Genomic DNA, 20,568 nt, shown 5'->3' on the forward strand with positions numbered 1-20,568 from the left:
ATGTTCATCTATTTCTTTAAAGATTCGTGTAACAGCTATTAAAACATGTTAGCTGAATAAATGTTTCCATTAAAATAAATGGTTTTATATGTTAAAAACCTAGAGTTCCATGTTGGAAGATTTTAAATAATTAACTAAAACAGAAGAGTATATAACATAATATATTTTTAAAGATACATTTCTTGTTACATCTATTTAATATGAAAACATGTTTGCTGCATAATTGATTCCATAAACATATTTGCCTTTATCTGCTGCTGTGATTTTGAATCAGCAACAAACAGTATTGGGTTTTCCATGTCGGAACTATTTAAATGCATTATTCAGTGGTAGAATAGTGGAGCTGCTGAGGATGTAGCAACAGCATCACCAGGATGCAGGACCCTCCTCCTCCTCCTCCTCTTCCTCCTCCATCTGGAAACCGGAGGAGCATCTTCTCCCTGTGACGTCATGACAGCAGCATCAGCTGTTAGCTCTGCTTTAAGCCTTTTCGCTGCCGATCGCTGCCTGCACAAAGGAAATATATGAGATCCCCTCTCATCCCTGAAATGGCGACACAGGAGGTACAGCTGAACGAGACTCTCGTGCATCTGAAAACGGAGTCGGAGACGCTGAAGTCGAAGCTGGAGGAGGAGAGAGCGAAGCTGCACGATGTCGAGCGTGAGTGCTGAAAATGGAGAGGCCTCGAGTCTCCGCTGCGCTCAGTGTGACGGGACGAATCACAGAAAAACATCTCTTTATTAATCTGTTTATCTGGATTTGTTTACGCCCACTTTGACAGAGGCGTTAATGTGTCTGATTGTTATTGACCTGGTAGGCTTGACGGTACCTGAGATATTTGACAGGCGACCTGAGAAGGCTGTTTGTTTGCTTCCCCATTCTACAGCCCACTGCTTTTCTACTATGTTGTGCTTTTTGACCAATCATGTCTCAGCTTGCCTTAATGGAAAATGTAAAATAAGCTGTAGGAAATAATCATAGAAACAGTCTCTTGTTATGCTGCTTCATGAGATGCTCACATGAGCTATTTGAGGACATGATTATGCAAAGATGAAAATATTGCTCTCTTGATGGTTGGCCTAATCCTTATTATTGCTTCTGGACAAATTAATCCAGGATGTAAACAGTGTTTAATGTACTGTACATTCTGTGTCTGTGTGTGTGTGTTTGTGTGTGTCTGTGTGTGTTTACAGTACATCAGGTGGCAGAGAAGGTGGAGGGGCTGGGTCAGTTTGTGATGAAGACCCGGAGGACTCTGAAGGGCCATGGGAACAAAGTCCTGTGTATGGACTGGTGTAAGGACAAGAGGAGGATCGTGAGCTCCTCTCAGGTAACACACTCTGTAACACTCTTTAAGCTCCTGCTGACTTTTATGCTTTAGTGATTAGTCCATATTTTCAATCTCTAATAGTTCGTTTGAGAGCTGGTTTAGAATTGCATGTGGCCTACAGTCAATTTGTTTTATATCGATCTTGTTCTAATCTCTTTGCAGGATGGGAAAGTGATCGTTTGGGATGCTTTCACCACCAATAAGGTAATGTCTATTTTTCAACATACCTGTGTTTTATTACAGAACCCTTTTACTAAAATGTTGAGATTTTTAAGAAAAGGATTTTCACAAAGTCAACCATTGTTTTTCATTTTCTGATCTATTTATTTGAAAAAAATGTATGCAACAAAACTTTGGAAGTAAAATATGACATTCAAAGAAAAAAACTTCATAACAATGTATGCATCCAGTAAATATAGGAATATTAGCATGTTATAGCAAAAATCATAAAGCTCTTAAACATTATAATAAACTATTATTTACTCTAAATTAGTGACACCTATTAATTTAACGTGACTTTGTCCAGAAACTGCAAATCTGAAAAGACAACAGGCACATATTAACGAATATGTGTGTGTAAATAGCTTTGAAAATAAAGTTAATTATAAATTCATTAAAAACTGGAATGTACAATAGTGATAGTAAATTATATTTAACATTTTTGCTTCTGGAAAAACTACAACAACAATAATGTGTAACCAAAGCTTCATGTTCTGCTGTAATGATTTGATTTGAATTGATCTGATTCATCTGACTGTCCCGGCGCGACTCATGCAGCTGTGTCTTTTGATATTTATTAGGAGCATGCTGTGACAATGCCCTGCACCTGGGTGATGGCCTGCGCCTACGCCCCCTCCGGCTGTGCTGTAGCATGTGGGTGAGTGCCTTCGTACACGTGATGATCCAAATGTGACTATTATCTGTCTGGATTTCCCTTTTTTTTTGACTGGGGTTATCTTCTTTTCGCAGGGGCCTGGATAATAAATGCTCAGTGTATCCTCTGTCTCTGGACAAGAATGAGAACTTGGCTGCTAAGAAGAAGTCGGTGGCCATGCACACAAACTACCTGTCAGCCTGCAGCTTCACCAACTCAGACATGCAGGTGAGAATATCCATCAAACACAAAAACACATCTAGTAATTCAAATGTTTATAGAAATATCAGTTGGAAAGATAATACATGTTTTCTACCAATTAAAATGTCTTGCAAAAACAGCTGCTTTTCTTCCTTCCTATTTCTCTCATAATTAATCAGAAATCACTGCCTTCAGTATTCCAGTGGAAGAAGCTCCCCCACTTTGTTAATAATTCACAGCTGCTCCTGGTTTTATGTCCTGGTCACATGATGTTTAACACGACAAAGACAATCCATTTATAGCACTTTGCTAGCCCACATAGACTTTTACTGATCTTCAGAGTAGCCAGTTTCCTTCCTCCTCATTTTCTGCTTATGTTAAAGATCCTGACGTCCAGCGGGGACGGGACATGTGCATTGTGGGATGTTGAGAGTGGTCAGCTGTTGCAGAGTTTCCATGGACACGCAGCAGACGTGCTCTGTCTGGACCTGGCCCCCTCCGAGACTGGGAACACGTTTGTTTCAGGGGTGAGAAAACCCTTCACTACAGCTACTTACTATTTAAACTTTTCTGAATTATTTTAAATAGTTGGTCATATTCTGCTTTATTCTCTGTTGTTGCAGGGCTGTGATAAGAAGGCCAATGTATGGGACATGCGCTCAGGGCAGTGTATTCAGTCCTTTGAAACTCATGAATCAGACATAAATAGTGTGCGGTAGGTACTTTTTAGGTGTAAAAAGCTATTTTTTAATTACATTTTTTTAGTTGCTCTGATATACAATGTTTTTGTTTGTAGAAAACATTTTTCAATTTAGGTTTAAATTGTATGCTTTAGCTAATTCATTCTAAGATGCAGTATTATTATTCATACCACCACTGGGAGTCGCTAAAAGTCAGTTAAATTTAAATCTTATCAAAACAGAAGTATTTGGTCTTAAGTGTCTGTTTCTTTTTGAATAGATACTATCCCAGTGGGGATGCATTTGCATCTGGCTCAGATGATGCTACAGTAAGTATAAGATACTTACTGTGTACTTTAGTGCACTTTAAAACATTTGAAGTGATCTTATTAACTTTAAAACATTGACCTTTGTTTCAGTGCCGCCTGTATGACTTAAGGGCAGACAGAGAAGTGGCGATTTATTCCAAAGAGAGCATCATATTTGGGGTCTCCAGTGTGGATTTCTCTCTCAGTGGTAAGATATAAACACTGGTTTGGTGATATTACATAAGATTAGGTATTCAGTAAGAGCTAAGTGTGGTAACTTCTATAAATGGCATCTTCATAATAATCAAATAATTAATTCAATTTTTTACATTATTTTGTTGGTTTTCTACTTTGAACCGTGTTTCCTATTGTTAAATAGAATTGTTTTCTTCTTTTATGTGTCATATCTTTCATAACATCTACCAAACAGCTTAGAAAATGATTTATTTTGTTTATTAGAGTTAAAATGATTAATGTTTATTCTTTACTCTTTCAGGGCGGCTACTGTTCGCTGGCTATAACGACTACACCATAAATGTTTGGGATGTTCTCAAAGGAACACGGGTCTCTATTCTGTTCGGACATGAGAACCGCGTCAGTACGCTGCGTGTTTCCCCGGATGGGACGTCCTTCTGCACAGGTTCCTGGGACCACACTCTTCGGGTATGAGACGTCCGTTATTAATATTATCTGATCCGACAGCTTTGCAATGTGTAGTGACATTTCTGGGGAGAAATCTAATTGTGTTCTGTTGATTCTTCCAGATCTGGGCTTGAGGATGAAGAGGAATAAACGGTAGACAGACCTACTGAGAAACACCAACGTTTCTGTTTGCTAGAGTACAATCACAGAGATAGAGACTCAGTTTTGGTTGCACATAGGGCATATTAATAGCATTGTATATACTCCAGTCTCATGGCCATGGTAGATTTACATATTTCAGAGAGAAAATGTATCCAAATGGCACGCGCTTGTACGGTATGTTTCAAAAGAAAATTGCACAGACGTACTTAAAACTCAAGATGAAAAATGTATATTACAGAAAATATCATTGGTAGTGACTAGCGTCAGTCTAGGATAGAAGTGATACAATAAAGTGATGTATTGTATGTGCCCACATAAAGGACATTACTTATTTAATAATTTGTTTTTTTGCACACAATAAATAATGGAGGAATGCAGTCTGTAGAAGAAAATGGGATACTAGGAACAAAACGCATCTGTAGGAAAAGCACTGAGGGTTTTTATGACATGTTTTGAGACCAAAAATGTATCGCGATGGGAGTATTAGAAGTGAGGATGTTTAGATTGGCTTGTCGAAATGAATCAATATAAGTTATGAATAGAATTTGACATGAAGGAGCATTGGCCTATAATATATTGTGAACAAAATTAAAGAATTGTGATTTATTTAAGATGGAAATATATCTAATTCCACACCCAGTGCGCCCAAGAAGCCTTGACAGCAACTCACCTGCCGATATTATTCTAAAAAAAGCACATGTTTACAGGTAAACCTACAATACATGCTGATGATTTCCCTTCCTTATGATTTTCAAAGGTTTACCTCTCATCCTTCTGTTATGTCCTGCTCTATGTGCACATTTAGTAACTACAAACACCCTGAACCTTTGGTCGCCCTCTAGATATTTAAATACTAATATATAAAAACATGTTTAAATTCATAGAATGTTCTCATGCAGTTGTCCAATGGCTGTAATTTCATATTTAATGTAATTATTTTATTGTAGTTAAGTGTACAGTTAATAAAGGGACTGTTTATTAAAGTATTACAAAACATAATAAACTGAGTTTTGAATATCATCCCTTTGTATTTATTGTTCTCTACCTTATTGTATTCTTTTAGTTTATTCTACTGATCTATTTTAACTTTTCAGCCACTGTTTCTGTTTAATGCACTGGTTAATTTAGAGTTTTTGTTCTATTTTGCTTCCATAACATGTCATCTTTCAGACAATAAGAACCAAAATACACATTAAGGTGTCTTTTTTTAATACACTTTTTTGAGTCTATGCTTTTTTTATTGTATTGTTGATGACAGGATAATTTACGAAGTAATAAAAGAGATATCCAAAAAATCCCTCCTGTTCAGATCTCTTTTCTGGAAATCCATGCAAATTAGTGTAAGCACCTCGGACGTTACATTAGCATTAATCATTTGCACATTTAAACAAACAATTTAATGGGTAAGGTAACTTATGTAATGTAAGTAATCGAACGGGAAAGGTCATGTTAATATCTATTAGTTAAAGAGTTTACCAATTCCCTGTTGTGTCTCCCTTGAAGGTTTAAATAAAGTTCCCTAAACACAAACGGAAGTGACATCACCACCCAGCCTTGGCCACTGGCCAGTCTGCTGAATCAAAACAATGGCCGACTTGCAAGCTAGCATTTTACCTCTTATGATATTTTTAACTGTTTAACAATAGACTTTCCCTGACTCTGTTTACGAAACTCTTACTGAGATGGATAGATGATTAAATAAGTGTATTAAGAAAGAAACAAACCTGCTTCCAGGACCCTCTTCTCGGTGACAAAATGAGCGATGTTGTGGAGAAAACCCTGACAGCTCTGCCGGGTCTGCTGTCTCTAGACTCCCTGCCTGGATCCAATAAACTGTCCTCCAGCTCGAAGCTAGGAAACCTCATCAGAGGGATCACCGAGCTGACCTCCAAACATGTGAGTCTTTCACCAAAAACTGGAGCTTAGGATGAATAAGATGTGTGTTGTTGATCATGTGCTCTAACGTTAGCTTAGGGCTAACTAAAAAAGAGGCATTTGTGTTTTAATCTACTTACTGAATGGCTTTTATATTCTGTTTCTATTATATTCCTTACGTGTTGGAGTGATTTATAGACAACCTTTCTGTTGTTGTTATTATCACGTGCTACCACAGGTGAAATCAGAGCTGGGACTATTTTTAAAACTTGTTATTGCTGGTGCGTTGATAAGCTTGTTATAAACCCAGATATATTAAGTGTGTTAAGAGTCAGCTGCCACTATGCTTTGCATTCACACACTGGGTTGCAGAAAAGTTAATCCTGAAGGAAAATATGAACGTTATTAAAAAGTGTTGCTGCTGTTGTTATTCTAAAGTCCTTGGTTTTGTAGTTTCCCACACACACCTGAACGCACCAATCAGGAATGAGTTACACAGTCAATGTTATTAACTAGACATAATAACTAATGTTCACTTTGAAGCATTGTCTATCGCTTAAGTCACTAGAACTTGTCTTTCATTGTACACTAGCATAACGTACTAGTAACTAGGCCATGCTATGGTAAAGAAAACGGTTTTTGTATTTGTTTTGGTTGATTTATTAACAACTTTATTTTTAAATATTTTTTAAATACAGATCAGACTATGTCAGAGATAACATCACCAAATAATATCTGACTTAATAACGTCACCACAAAAGTTGTTTAATACTTTTGAGATTCTGATATGTAGTTCATCAGCTGAAGTATGTCATCGTTTATCAACATAAACAAGCATTTTCTCTGTATGTGATAATAATTGTGTTACTCCTTTTACAGGAGGAGGAAAAACTGATTCAACGTGAGCTAACATCCATCAAAGAACAAGTTTCCTCCCCCAACACATCCATGGTACAAATCTCCTCTTTTTCCAATTTTATTTGGTCACAAATAATTGAAATAGGTCCATTGATGTCTAAAATGATAGATATTTTTGTTCACTTCTTCCTTGTGTCATAATCTGATTCAGAGGCAGATGAAGGAGCTCATGGTGAGAGCGATCTACTGTGAAATGCTCGGCTATGAGGCTTCGTTCAGCTATATTCATGCCATCAAACTGGCTCAACAAGGCACTGCTCTGGAGAAAAGAGTCGGTATGTTCTTTTGACATTATTACTCATTCATGTTTTTGCAATACTGACTAAATCTCATGAATAGCATTTTTTTAAGTTAAATAAGTATCACTTTTAAACCTTTTTTTGACCATAGTTCATTGCTTCTTCCTATAGTGCTTTAGGCAGAAAGATAATTCTATGCGTCTGACTTTTAGGTTATCTCGCTGTGTCTTTGTTTCTGAATGAAAGCCATGAGCTGCTTCTTCTTCTTGTGAACACTGTATTAAAGGTAGGTGTTTGGTATTACAGCATGTGTTATCTGCTGTGTTTCCACAAGGTGTTGATGTATTTTGTGTTTCCAGGATCTTCAGAGCACAAACCTCATTGAAGTGTGCATGGCTCTAACTGTTGTCAGCCAGATGTTTCCCAAAGATATGATTCCTGCAATCCTTCCTCTGGTGGAGGAGAAACTAAATCACCCAAAGTAAGAAATGCTCGTTGACTTTCAAGTCTATGTAGATACCAATATGTGTTCAACTACAACATGAAAAATCTGCCTAAATCTTTTGATTGTAAGGGTTTCTTCTAACTTTTTGAAGGGAAATCATTCGAAGAAAAGCAGTCCTGGCACTGTATAAATTCTACTTAATAGCACCGAATCAAGTTCAACACATCCACAACAAGTTTCGCAAAGCTCTGTGTGACAAGGATCCCGGCGTCATGACGGCTTCACTACACATCTACTTACAGCTGATCGAGGTAATACATTTTTCTAGACTCTGGAATTTCTGTTTTGATTTACTGATGACAGTTTCATCACTGGTTTTTTATTTTTCTTACAGGAGAATCCAGAAGGTTATAAGGACCTGACGACAAGTTTTGTCACCATACTGAAGCAAGTGGTGGGAGGAAAACTGCCCATGGATTTTAACTATCACAGTGTTCCTGCTCCATGGCTGCAAATTCAGCTCCTCAGAATACTGTGCTTACTTGGGAAGAATGACCAGAGGTAAATATTCATTATTTTCTGCCCAAGAATCTGCGGGTTATGCCTTGATGTTTTTGTGCTCAAATGCTTGCAAGTACATGTTTTGAGTCTGTTATTATTTTGACAGTACAAGTGAGATCATGTATGAAGTCCTCGACGAGTCTTTGCGAAGAGCAGAGATTAATCATAACATCACCTATGGTATGTGACATTTCAAATACTGCTTTGGTACATTTGGTTGTGTGAAATAATTTCAGTAATGTCTTTAATGACTTGTTGAAATCTGTTTATATTTACAGCAATATTATTTGAGTGTGTAAAATGTATTTACACAATTCATCCCAAATCGGAACTTTTGGAAAAAGCTGCAAAGTGCATTGGCAACTTTGTTCTGTCACCGAAGATTAATCTCAAATATCTCGGTAAGATTAAAATGATGTGTTTCTCCAACAATCAGGATTTCAGATGTACACTGTAGTAACTGTTTTCTGAATTGCTTCTGTAGGCTTGAAGGCCCTCACCTACGTGGTCCAGCAGGATCCCAAACTGGCCCTGCAGCATCAGATGACCATCATCGAGTGTCTCGATCACCCCGACCTCATCATCAAGCGTGAGGTGAGGCAGATACTGCTGGAGTCTGGATTTAGGTGTCTTAGTATGGCGGGCTTGCAGCATTATAGTTCTTGTTCTGTTCTCTTGTAGACTCTGGAGTTACTCTTTCGGATCACCAACGCCCAGAATGTCACAGTCATCGTGGATAAGATGCTGGAGTTTCTGCGCATCAACAAAGACGACTACACCACCATTGACCTGGTGGGGAAGGTGGCAGAACTGGCGGAAAAATATCCTTTAATACATGTATTTTTATCTTTTGGTGGCCCACTGCTCCCAGAAAATGGAAAGAAAATTGTGAAGTACACCAGTCACATAACGACGCTGCTATACTTGTTGAAATAAGAGCCTCCAACTGGAATTGCTTTTCTGATTCAAGAAGCACATTTTGCATTGTATAACTTCATCGTGGAGAAAAGTAACTTTCCTAAAAGATAAGGTTCCTAATGTACCTCAACTCAGAACAAAGAGGCAATTAATCAGGCCTATTCCAACCAACATACAGTATTGTTTCAGACAATTGGAAGCTCACGATCTTGACAAACAAACCTTTTGGTTTTTCAAATAGAGAGGGTTACAAACTCTGTTAATCATTATTTATCCCTTGCTTGTTCGTATTTATTGTGTTAATGTTTTCCTATGAACCGTTATACATATGCACCGGACAATGAGTGGTTCATTGAGACCATGAGCACGGTGTTTTCAGTGGGAGGAGACACGATGCAGCCGGACATCCCCAACAGTTTCCTGAAACTGCTGTCTGAGGGTGAGATACCCCAACACTTATTGTGTGTTTGTTGTTCTGTTTCAGTTCAGTCATTTGATACCGACGTTTATTATCATTTTGTAATGCAATGGTTTCCTCTAATGACCCAGGGTTTGACAGCGTGGAGGAAGACAGGAAGTTGAGGCTGTTTGCTGTGGATTCGTATGTTTCTCTGCTGCAAGGAGAGCCTGGCAAACTGCCTCAGCGCTTCCTCCAAGTCATCAGCTGGGTGAGTGCTGGTTGCACAAAGAGCAGTCTGTATAAATGTTCTGAAATGATAAAAAGAAGAACAAAAAGCAGCGTAACCATAAGGGTCTGGTTTAATTCATACTCTACTTATAACTTCACAATATGCAGGCATTTAAAAGAAGATAACATACAGAATCAGAACAGGAAGACTTTTTGGTCCCCAGGAGGAATTAGGTTTTCAGACAGTTTAGAATAAAATGCAGTAAAATAAAAAATAAATGTTATACTGCAATCCCCTTAGAGCAGTGTTTCTCAAACTTTTTCATACCAAGGACCACTTAACCAATACAAAAACACTCGCGGACCACCTAACTCCACAAATATCTAAAATCACATCGTTTTTCTAGAACAGATTACAAATAGCCTGAAAATGGTACAAACAAGTGGCAGCATGTGTGATGAAGGTGTTGCGCTGGGCTATATCATGCAATCGAAAGTGAAACTTAAGCTCGCTCCATTGCGGAGATATTTCCACGAGAGTGCAGAAAACTTAAATGTATTTATTTATTTCAAATGTGAAATGTTGTCCGCGGACCACACTTTGAGAAGCACTGCCTTAGAGAAACCATATAATTTAAACGTGGAAGTTCTCTAAAATATCTTAAATAGTTAGTGGCCTAAGTTACTCAGATAGGGAATTAATATCATAGTTTTAGGCCCCAGACGATAAAAGCAGAGTCATGCTGGTGTGTCTCCTGGTGGATGATCAGTCAAGATTTCAGGAAGCTCACGGGCTCTTAAGAAGTCTTACAAGACAAGAGCCAGACCAAGAGTTTCAAACATGTCCAGCAAGATCATAAGCATACTTTTAAGTGTTAAAATTGAGACCAAGGAACTCATTTTCACAGGAATGACACAAGAATACACAAAGTCACAGTTAAAACTTAAAACAATCACCAACAATACTACTTTTTACCCTTTCCTTCCACATTGACTGATTAATACACTAAAGGTTTGCCCCCCCCCCCCTCTGCCATGCACAGGTCCTTGGGGAATACTCCTGTTTGAGAGCGGACCTTGAAATGGACACAGTCCTGAGGCTGCTGGCCAAGCTGTTGGACATGAAGACCACCAGCAGTGAGACTAAGAGCTGGGTCCTCATGGCCATGACTAAGCTCTGTGAGGGGGGGGCCGGTGTCTCTGTGGCCCGGGGGGTCTCTGAGACATACAGCAGCTCTCTGGACACGGTGCTGAGGCAGAGGGCCCAGGAGCTGCAGCACCTCAGCCAGGACCCGGAGCTACGAGCCCAGGTGTTACCCCGACACACCGGCCTGGAGCCCCTGGAGGTAACATGGGGCTGCAGAACTACAATAATGATGTTCAATTGTAGGGCATTTATCAATGTGATGTTGTTTTCCATCAGTATTCCTAGAACCAGGTTGCATCAAAACACTGTATCTGCTCCTGTTGAAACTTGTGGAAAGAAAAACATCGTAAAAGTTGTATTTCTTGTAACCACAGAGTATGATGTTTCTTTGTAGTTCATTCTCTCTGGCAGAGTTAAGTGCTCATTATCTGATGTTAGGGGAAACAGGACTTGCATGCACTTGCCCGCCATGACAACCAGCTAATTACATTAATAATTGTTTTCATCATCCTTTCAGTTGAAATCAAAGCGGCTGTTTAGGCATGTTTTAAGTAGTCTGATGGGTTTCGATTGAACTGCATTCAGTATCGGATGGAAGTAGAGAACAATAATAATATTCTTAATACGATTTAAGATGCTTCCTCTAGTCATTTTGTGGTCTTTTGTTGCACAACTAAGAGTTGATAAGATATTGATTTGCAAGCACACGTAACTTCTTTAGTCCTGCAGAACTCTTCAGAATGATCTCAGGATCCCTATCCCTAACATAATGTTGGTGTTGTTTTCCAGGTGGATTCCTCTCTTTCATTTCTGGATGGGTTTGTGTCAGAGGCGTTGGCTGCTGGCGCTGCTCCATACAAGCCTCCGCACCAACGGCAGGAGGAACTAGCTCAGGCCAAAGGTGAGACACTGAGCTTCAGATTGTGGCAGATTTGTTTTTATTTGTGCTGACTGTGTTGTCCTCCTCAGCGCTGAGCCTGGAGCCATACGGCCTGTCCCTGCCCCTCAGCATGTCCTCCTGCAGCATCACAGACAGACAGTCTCCCACGCTGCTGTCCATCAGCTCCGGGCTGTCGGGCAATAGCAATGACCTCTCTCACAAAGGAGGGTATGTAGACTCACACGCAACAAAAGCTTACACACAAATGCACGACTGGTCTAATGCTCATACTTTGATTTCTGTACCAGCTCCTCTAGTCTGAAGCTGGATGGTGTGAAGCGGGTGTGGGGGAGGGAGGGCTACCTGGCGCAGAGGGAACCTGCGGAGGTGTCAGCCCACGTGGAGGTCCCCAGTACCCTCCGGTCCCCCAGCCAGCAGGGAGGGGCTGACGGGTCACACAGCCAGACCCCCACTCACACCCCCACCCCCGAGCCCGAGCTAGAGAAACAGCAGCTGGCCTCGTCGCTGTTTGTGGGCCTCGGCTCCCACAGCTCTGTGTGTTTGGTGAGATGTTGGATTCTTATATTTTTCAGTTTAAGTGGGAATGCACACATTTGTCTGATATTATAATTCTAGTGTCGGATCAAATGAAGACTTATGTGTCTTCATTTGGCAACTTGGAGACATTTACTGTGAAGCAGCAGCAGACATGTGACATAAGAATCTGGTGCTTAATGCAACTTCACAGAATTCTAGATTTAGGGGGATGCAGGATTCATGTTTTACAAACTAATGATTTTATTATTTATTTATCCGCCATTAATTTCCTCAATTAAATCAGACATTTTTTCATATATAAAATGTCAAGAAAAGCTGACATCTTTAAATGGTTTTTCCAAAATCTAACATAATACAAAAAAAAACACAATCCTCATATCAGAGATGCTGGAGCCATAAAATTACTGAAGATATTCAGTTACAATTTTTTTTATAATTTCATTGCTTCAGCTCTATTTCCCACTCTGCTGTGATATTGAAGCCCTTTGCAAATATAGTGAATCTTTTCATCATATCAGACCAAAAATCCTGCACTGTATTTCTGAAAGTGCATCTGTTATAACATCTTCTTTATAACAGATGGGGAAATCTGAGCCGACACCCCAGCGCTTCAGAAGAAAAGCCAGAAGTCCCGCCTCATCCTCTGGTGCCAGCGAGAACATATCCAACTCCCTGGTCTCTCCTCCGATCACAGTGGATACCCTGATGTGTAACAACCTCCTGGACTCCCACATCACCTCCGAGCCGGACGTTTCTCCTCTGGAACAGACGCCCCCCCTCTCTCAGGGCCTCGCTGCTGCTAACGGCTCCTGTGATGAAGAGCTGCCTGACAGTGACGTGAAGGGAAGCAGCCCCTCTCTCATTGGGGATGACGCTCTGGTTGCAGCTGATCCGGCTCCACATGAAGAGCCACCTAAAGACTTGTTGCTCAGTTCTTATCTTCCTGCAGAACTCTCTGGACTCTCTCACTCAGAAATCACTCCTCTGAGCTCCGACCAAAGCCTGGATCTCTCCGCCTGTCACGTGCAGAAAGAGGGTGATTTAGTGCTGGTGGTTTTTATCTACAACTCCTCTGACTCTGACATCCAACAGATTCTACTGGAGCTGGACTCGGATGAACTTGAGGTACAGTAATTATGGAGCACATTACCTTTTAGCCTTATAGTTATCAGCCTTTCATATATATATTTTTTATATTCCAAAAGTCCCTCAAAATAACATTTGGGAAGAAGCTTTTATTGACTATTTTCCCAAACTTAAAAACACCTTACCAAGAAAAATGAGTCAACATTTTTTTAACTTCAGTTTAAAACCTACTTTTTTAACTACGCTTTTAATTAGTAACATCCCACATCTATTTCTCTTTTTTAAAAGTTGTATTTTTTTATTTATTACTTTTAGTTTTTATTGTATTTATTAATTCTGTCTCATTTCTGTGTTGCTTTTATTTAATTATTATTATTTTATCTTATTTATTCTCTCGCTTATTTTATCCACTTTGAGCACTTTAAGCTGCACCCTGTGTAGGAAAAGTCCAAACAGATACAACTTTGCTATTATTATTATTATTATTATTATTATTATTATTATTATTATTATATTAAATGGCAGTGTGTTTCAGGTGTCCTGTGAGTGTGACGGTGCAGTGGGGGGGGCGAGGGGCCACAGTGTAGCAGTGTGTCAGTACTCCCTGTCTGTGAAGAGACCTTCAGTCCACGTTGAACTGGTCGGGACGGTTTCTTACCAGTTTCCTGTCGGGACGCCTCAGTCGGTGCAGTTCTCGTACAAACTGCCTCTCTCCAGCTTCATCAGGTGATTCTTTTTTTCTTTTCTCCCAGTGTCTGTGCAGAGACGGTTAGTTGCTGACTGTTATTTCAAATGTTTTCTTCAGACCATTGACCCTGTCCACAGAGGAGTACGGGACGATGTGGCTAGACTTCTCTCACGACACAAAGCAGAACCTGACGCTGATCAGTGACGACCCTGAACCTCTCGCAGCTTCTCTGAGTGTGCTGAAGAAGAAACTCCAGCTTCATGTCGTGGAAATCATAGGTGAACACACATTTAGCATTTCTTGAGGCAACCGGCAGCTCCATAGCTTGCTCCGTCAGTCCAGGCAACAAGATTTTCCCTCTCTTTGTTGGTCACAGCTGTTGCCATAGGAGGCTGAAATTAGGCATGGAAGTCAAATGATTGTAAGGTTGTGTGTGTGTGAGAAAATGCATCAAGTTGTGAATGAATGCGTTGTCTCAGCCTTTGCAAATTCCCACTTGTAACTGCTGTTTCTAAAATAACCTGTTGAATTGTTTTCTATTATTTGAAGGCATCTCAAACTGACCTACAAATTGACTTACAAATTGACCTACATATGTGATACAGTATTTGACTAATGATTGATATGTGTGTTGCTGAATAAATAACCTTTTTAATTGTCCTTACAGGCATGGAGGGCATTGTAGCTTGCCGTCTCCTGCAGGATCAGCCGTGTTTGATGCACTGTCGCCTGCACGCCGGGACTCTGGCCGTGTGGCTGCGCTCTCCGGTCCCCGACCTGCCCGACTGCCTGATGTACTTCTGTCAGAGAGCCTTACAGGAGCACTGACCCCCCCCCCCCCCCCGCATCCCCAAACACTGACACTGCTGAGCAACACAATCACCTGACCCTAAACACTGAAGAGGAAGGTAGACAACATTTCATCTTTATATGACAGTGTTAACCATATGTTTATCTCTTCCACTACAACTACGACGTTTTGTCCATGAAGCATTCATTTGTAATCGTTGAACTGGTGTAATTATTTACAGAATTTGAAAGGCATGGCTGGTAATAATAACCTCAGGGCCAAGAGATTATGTTTTTAAGCTACTTAGGGTGTTTGATGTTGAAGAATAACAATAATGTCTTAAGATGTTTGACAGGGCTACATGATGACTTGAATACTTCTATGGTTGAAACACTGTTAGGGAGGAAATAAGTATCATTTTCTTGGTATGAAGGGAAAATCATGAATCTCTACAGTACGTGTTGTGCTGCTGGTCTGCATGCTAAATACTCAAATATCATGTCCTGCTTTCTGATTGGTAAAATGATTGATATACAATCTGCTTTATTTTCTAGGCTAGAACGATCATAACAGTGATTTGTAATCAGTGAAAAGACGTACAGGCGATACCGAGTGAAGCACTGAGACACAAGGACACATGCATTGGGTTGCTTGATGTTATTTATAAGGTGTCTTGAGGAGAAGCACAGGAAGGATCTTTTAGCAGTACCAAATGAAATGTATGTATTTTTCCTGGTTAGGAATCAAACCATGATAGGAACATTTTAAGCACTCTAACTGCTCATCCTTATGGCTGAAGTTTAAACACAAGGAAAATGTTTACATCCCTGTTTGTCGCTATGTCTTAAGGACTGCATCATGCTGACACTGAATGCAGCCGTTACACGTATTTCTTACATTTATGAAGAGAGTGTGTTGTCTTAAAAATAGCAATGATCATTTAACTCTTCGATGTCCATATTGTGCGTTAATGTGAGGAGCGTTTCAGTTTTCCCTCATGTTTTGCAGACGCTGCCTTCTTCGTGATATGGTGATCTATGCATTCATGTTTCTGTGGGTTTCGCTGAAAGGTGGATTTTTAGTGGTCTTTGATTATTATATTTTTGTATCAATGCAGTATTCAAAACGTATTTATTGGATTTATATTCTTACAGAAAATATTTTATAATAATTTCTCTGAAAGAAAAAAGTCATAGTGCTCCTTCATTTGATCGTGCTGTGAGAGATTTGACTTGTCTCAGCCTGTTTTATTTGATTCAACCTGAAGTGAAGTTCTTTGTCGCCTGTGTCCTGACTGCAGGCACGGCATGAAGTTAACGATGTGTGTGAAACTCAACTCTAACCCAACGCCTTATGATCTAATGCCAGGAGGCGTGTTTGATTTGTGCCTGTGGTACAGAGGAAATCAATGTTGTGCCTGTCACTGCATTCTGCTAACTTATGAATAAATACACATGTAAATAAACTTTATGACTCAATTGTTATTCATTCATTAAATACACACATATTAGCTGGAAGCAAAAAATAAAAGACATTATTACAGTAAAGAAAATATTTTCATATGTTAATAATACTCTGATGAGAGGTGCACAGGATAGGAAGTGCACCTCTCCCTATGTTCTAAATAACACTTAAATCAATCATGATTTTTTCCAGGTGTCATTTCATTTCCCCATGATGTCAAAAAGAAATCTTGGCAATTTGGTTTGCTCTCCTGTTTGAAAAATCAAACATCTTTTTTGAAAACGGTTCAGGTAATCCCTGCAAACCTTCTTTTTGGCCTGTGCTTGAGTCTTAAACAGCAGAGAAAAACAAAACAAGGGTGAGATTTTAAAAACAGATCAACAGCGTCTCTGAGCTTCCAAAGAAAACACACACTAACACATATTTACACGACATAACAACAGTATATCTGAACAGGTCCGTTTGAACTGGGATTAATGTGAAAAGCAAATTACACAAAAGCAAGTTGGCAACACATGTAGTTTTCTTTTTTTGCCTTTTATATTGTTTTTTTGTGACCTCAAGACAACAAACTATGTATACATGTCCATCATGTTTTTTTTACACTGTATCCCAAGGGCTGGAAAAGCAAGCCTTCTCTGCTCTATCAGCTAAAACCTCCAACCTTGTTTGCTAAAGGTCAATAATGGCAAGGTAGTACAAACACCTGATGTAACTTCCAAACAAAATTACAAACTTTGAAGTTACTGATGTTTGTGGCATTTTTACAACTTATTACATTTTGGCCAAGGAATATTTTTGTATCAGTTTCATACTTGACATACTTTGTAGTCGTTTTCCTCAAATCTAACCCCTGCATGTGTCTCGGTGCCGCTTCCTGTGTGGGTTCATGCTGTCCGGGGGATGAAGCGCATGGCCAGGCCGTGCTCGTCCTCCACCGGCTGCTGCGACAGGTTGTTGGTCTGCCTGATGCTGTCCAGCGTGCAGCCGCGGCGAGGACACACGGTGTAACGAGACAACAAGGTCACCAGGATGGCCTTCATCATCACCATGGCGATGTGTTTGCCCACGCAGGAGCGCGGCCCACAGCCGAAGGGTTGGAAGAAGCGACTGGGAACCTGCCAAACAGAAGAGGTAAACACTGAGGCTTTGTCTCTGTTTCCAGAGCCACGTAATGTTCTGATGACTTACTGTTTTGTCAAAGTTCATCAGGCTGAACTCCTCTGGTTTGGGGAAGAATTCAGACTTGTGCATGAGACCGATGTTGAGAATGATGTTGGTGCCTTTTGGGATTTGAATGCCATCGATGCTGTCATCTTCCAGAGCTTTTCTCATCGTGAAGTCAACCACCGGGTGAAACCTCAAAGACTCATTAATGAAACTATCCAGCACTTTCAAGCTTTGATAATCAATGTTTTCATCTTTTTGACCTGGAAATGAAAAAGCAGCATTAAAAGGTTTGTTGGAAGAGTTTCGTTGGAGAGAAACTGAGATTCATGAAGCACACATGTACTCACTTATAACAGTGTTCATCTCCTCCACTATCCTCAGCTCCACGTCTGGGTTTTGTTTCAGAAGCATCAGCATGAAGAAGAGGCTGATGGAAAGAGTGTCAGGTGCAGCAATCACCATCTCCAGCACGCACTGCCGGACGTTATCCGCTGAAAGCTCTCCGATGTTCTGTTCAAAAGAAAATGAAGGTACACAGCAAACACATGGGATGGGAACTATAGGACTGGTGGAATAGATGTATTCAAAGAGACATACCTGAGCAAAGATCAGCTCTGTTGCAAAGTCACGATCATCATCCAACTTCTCAGACTCATTTATCATCTTCCTTTTCTCTTCAAGAAGGCTCTCCATCACATCTTGCAGCTCCTGGCTGTTGGCACACAAATGAACAGAGAGATTATCTTGAAGAAACCACGAGGCAGATGTTAAGTTGTTGTGATGTGCGGCTTTACGCTGCTGTCTTGTGCTTGTTGTACAGCCATCCAATCTTGAAGAAGATATCAGGCTTTATAAGAACTGTTTGCCAGGTCTCAAAGTAGTTTTGGATTTTCTGCAGCAAGTCCTTTTCTGAGTTATAAGCAGACAATAAAACATGAGAACAATGTGATATGTTTGCTGGCAGGTGATACACAGTTTGTATTATACATTTGCAGCTGACCGTTGAGCGGCACCCTGAGGAACAGCCTGTTGGAGATTTCCACCACGACGGCTCTCAGCAGATTGAGAGCGTCCACGTGTTGGGAGGGGTCGCTCATCTCCTGCAGGCGGTCCAGGTGTTTGGCTGTGGAGCTCACACAGACCCCCACCGTCCTCTGGAGGCCGGGGCCTGTCAGAGCTGTAAAACAAATGACAGTGGTGATTGCCAGACTTTAATCTGCAGGGGTTTGAAATGACAGAAGAGACACTTGATGTTTGTTGAGAGCTTTCCTTTTATCCATTGGAATTCTCTTTGAGCATAATGGGGCCCCTTAAAACATTTTTAATTGAGTGAAAAGTCCACGTTGGTTACATTTTTTGTATACGTAGATGTTTCTTCAAAGAAAGAGGAGAAATAATGCACCAAAAAACGTTGACTCCATACTCTCTTGTGTAAGGTAATTGCTCACCTTTAGAAAAATAAGTCCTCACTTTACTCCAGAGCGGGACATCGCTGTTGAAGATGATCCCCCTCCCCTCCATCCCGACACACTCCAGCCCTTTCTTGCTCCCAAACCTGGCCGTGTAGTGGGCGCTCTTCAGAACATGATACACTGCTGAGGACCTGAAGACGCGTTGGCTTACTACAGATTCATCAGATAATGGGTAAATGTACAGAGTTGTTTATTTCAGTAGACTTGCCTGCTCAGAATGAGGGTCTCCTCGCCATTAATCCAGACTCGGACCATGCTGCCATATTTTCTGTTGTAGTAGTTGCTTGCTGTTCCTATCCCAGTCCAGATGAATCGGCTGTAGGAGAGGAGAGGACCGAGCCCTGCCAAGAAGAAAGGACCTGCCAGAGGGAAACAGGTGATACATTAACTGTGTGCTCCAATGTGAAAACACAGGTCTAACTTTATGGAAATCAGTGAACTATCATGTCATTGTGTTATTATTATGATGCAGAAACATTTACTTTAAATTATGAACATTTACTGGGATTACTAAAATGCAAAACGCTGAACATTTTAAAAATCGTATCTATCTGCCAACACCTGCAGTCCTTCGTACACAATTGGATGAATCTTTACAAGTTAAGTATAAGAACAGAAGTCTTTTACCAGGTATATGTGAGCGGTGTGTTCGACTCCAGACAGTGAAGAGCAGCAGCAGAAGAAGAAGAAGGGCGGCGGTGATTTCAGACACCGAGTCAACCTCCATCAGGATGGAGGTGAGTTTCTCCAGCGGCTGCATCCTCTTCACAAACGCACCTCACTCTGTCTGTCCTCTGCACATACAGGTCTGTCTCCTTTCGCCAGAGGACAACACAAACTCATCCATTAGTTACAAAACAGAACAACCTTAAACTGCCTACCCCTACTAATCCCTGTAATTCTCTTGTCCTGATGTATTATTACCTTTTCTTCTTTACATTACAGCAGTTTTATCATGCTCATAACATTAGTCTCTTCTCCCAAGAGCATATATACAGTTAGCTGAGTATATTTGAGGCAGAACTACATCGAAACACAAGGCAGAATATTCAAAATGTTAAATTCAAACAAGAGTTTCACCTTTTATTTTATTATTAAAACAATTATTTATATCTATTTATTATAATCATTTACTTATTATGTTATTGATTTGCAAGGCAAAGCACAAATAAGCAAAATAACAGCACACAAGAATAACATGGACAAATAACATTAAAATACATATAAACCAGGTAAGAATGATTTAGGGATGAAAAGCATCAAATGAAATAAAGATATAGCAAATATAGTATATATTAAATGTACATCTTGTTACTATTACGAACATTTATTTAAATTCTAAAATGTATCAAGTTATCAAATAATTTCACTTACTTCTCTTGTTAGTGTCCTGCTCCTGAGGAGTGAGAGGAAAGTTTGAAAAGAGGCAGGTCTTTCCGCTGGTTTTCCGGATGATTGAATTCTCCTCATAGTGTTTATAAATCCTCGGTTAAGCCCTTATATTACTGGTTGCTTAGGAACACTGCCACTTG

General features: G+C 40.1%; 3 protein-coding genes across 3 annotated transcripts; 2 read left to right on the forward strand and 1 right to left on the reverse strand.

Moving 5' to 3' along the window:
* Positions 1–456: 456 nt before the first annotated feature.
* Positions 457–5,217, forward strand: gnb5a (guanine nucleotide binding protein (G protein), beta 5a). Its single transcript, XM_034142063.1, has 11 exons — positions 457–660; positions 1,194–1,330; positions 1,493–1,534; positions 2,131–2,207; positions 2,300–2,432; positions 2,789–2,932; positions 3,029–3,120; positions 3,366–3,414; positions 3,505–3,601; positions 3,890–4,056; positions 4,158–5,217. The coding sequence occupies exons 1-11, from the start codon at positions 525–527 to the stop codon at positions 4,167–4,169; spliced, it is 1,086 nt and encodes a 361-aa protein (XP_033997954.1). The 5' UTR covers positions 457–524; the 3' UTR covers positions 4,170–5,217.
* Positions 5,218–5,774: 557 nt separating this feature from the next.
* ap4e1 (adaptor related protein complex 4 subunit epsilon 1) lies at positions 5,775–16,395 on the forward strand. The gene is made up of 21 exons (XM_034142022.1): positions 5,775–6,093; positions 6,952–7,023; positions 7,142–7,265; positions 7,442–7,515; positions 7,589–7,710; positions 7,826–7,985; positions 8,069–8,235; positions 8,342–8,415; positions 8,514–8,636; positions 8,720–8,829; positions 8,917–9,056; positions 9,480–9,592; positions 9,703–9,821; positions 10,825–11,127; positions 11,718–11,829; positions 11,898–12,036; positions 12,117–12,372; positions 12,946–13,491; positions 13,988–14,178; positions 14,258–14,418; positions 14,808–16,395. The coding sequence occupies exons 1-21, from the start codon at positions 5,953–5,955 to the stop codon at positions 14,966–14,968; spliced, it is 3,408 nt and encodes a 1,135-aa protein (XP_033997913.1). The 5' UTR covers positions 5,775–5,952; the 3' UTR covers positions 14,969–16,395.
* Positions 16,396–16,912: 517 nt separating this feature from the next.
* Positions 16,913–20,466, reverse strand: LOC117491915 (aromatase). Its single transcript, XM_034142054.1, is given in 10 exon segments — positions 16,913–17,512; positions 17,586–17,824; positions 17,912–18,074; positions 18,162–18,276; positions 18,359–18,473; positions 18,565–18,741; positions 19,013–19,167; positions 19,245–19,395; positions 19,664–19,851; positions 20,411–20,466. Coding segments are annotated over 9 exon segments (1,557 nt in total). The 5' UTR covers positions 19,797–19,851; positions 20,411–20,466; the 3' UTR covers positions 16,913–17,203.
* Between the last annotated feature and the right edge of the window lie 102 nt (positions 20,467–20,568).

This window comes from Trematomus bernacchii, unplaced genomic scaffold (genome assembly GCF_902827165.1).
Source record: "Trematomus bernacchii unplaced genomic scaffold, fTreBer1.1, whole genome shotgun sequence".
In the NCBI taxonomy this organism is placed as follows: domain Eukaryota; kingdom Metazoa; phylum Chordata; class Actinopteri; order Perciformes; family Nototheniidae; genus Trematomus; species Trematomus bernacchii.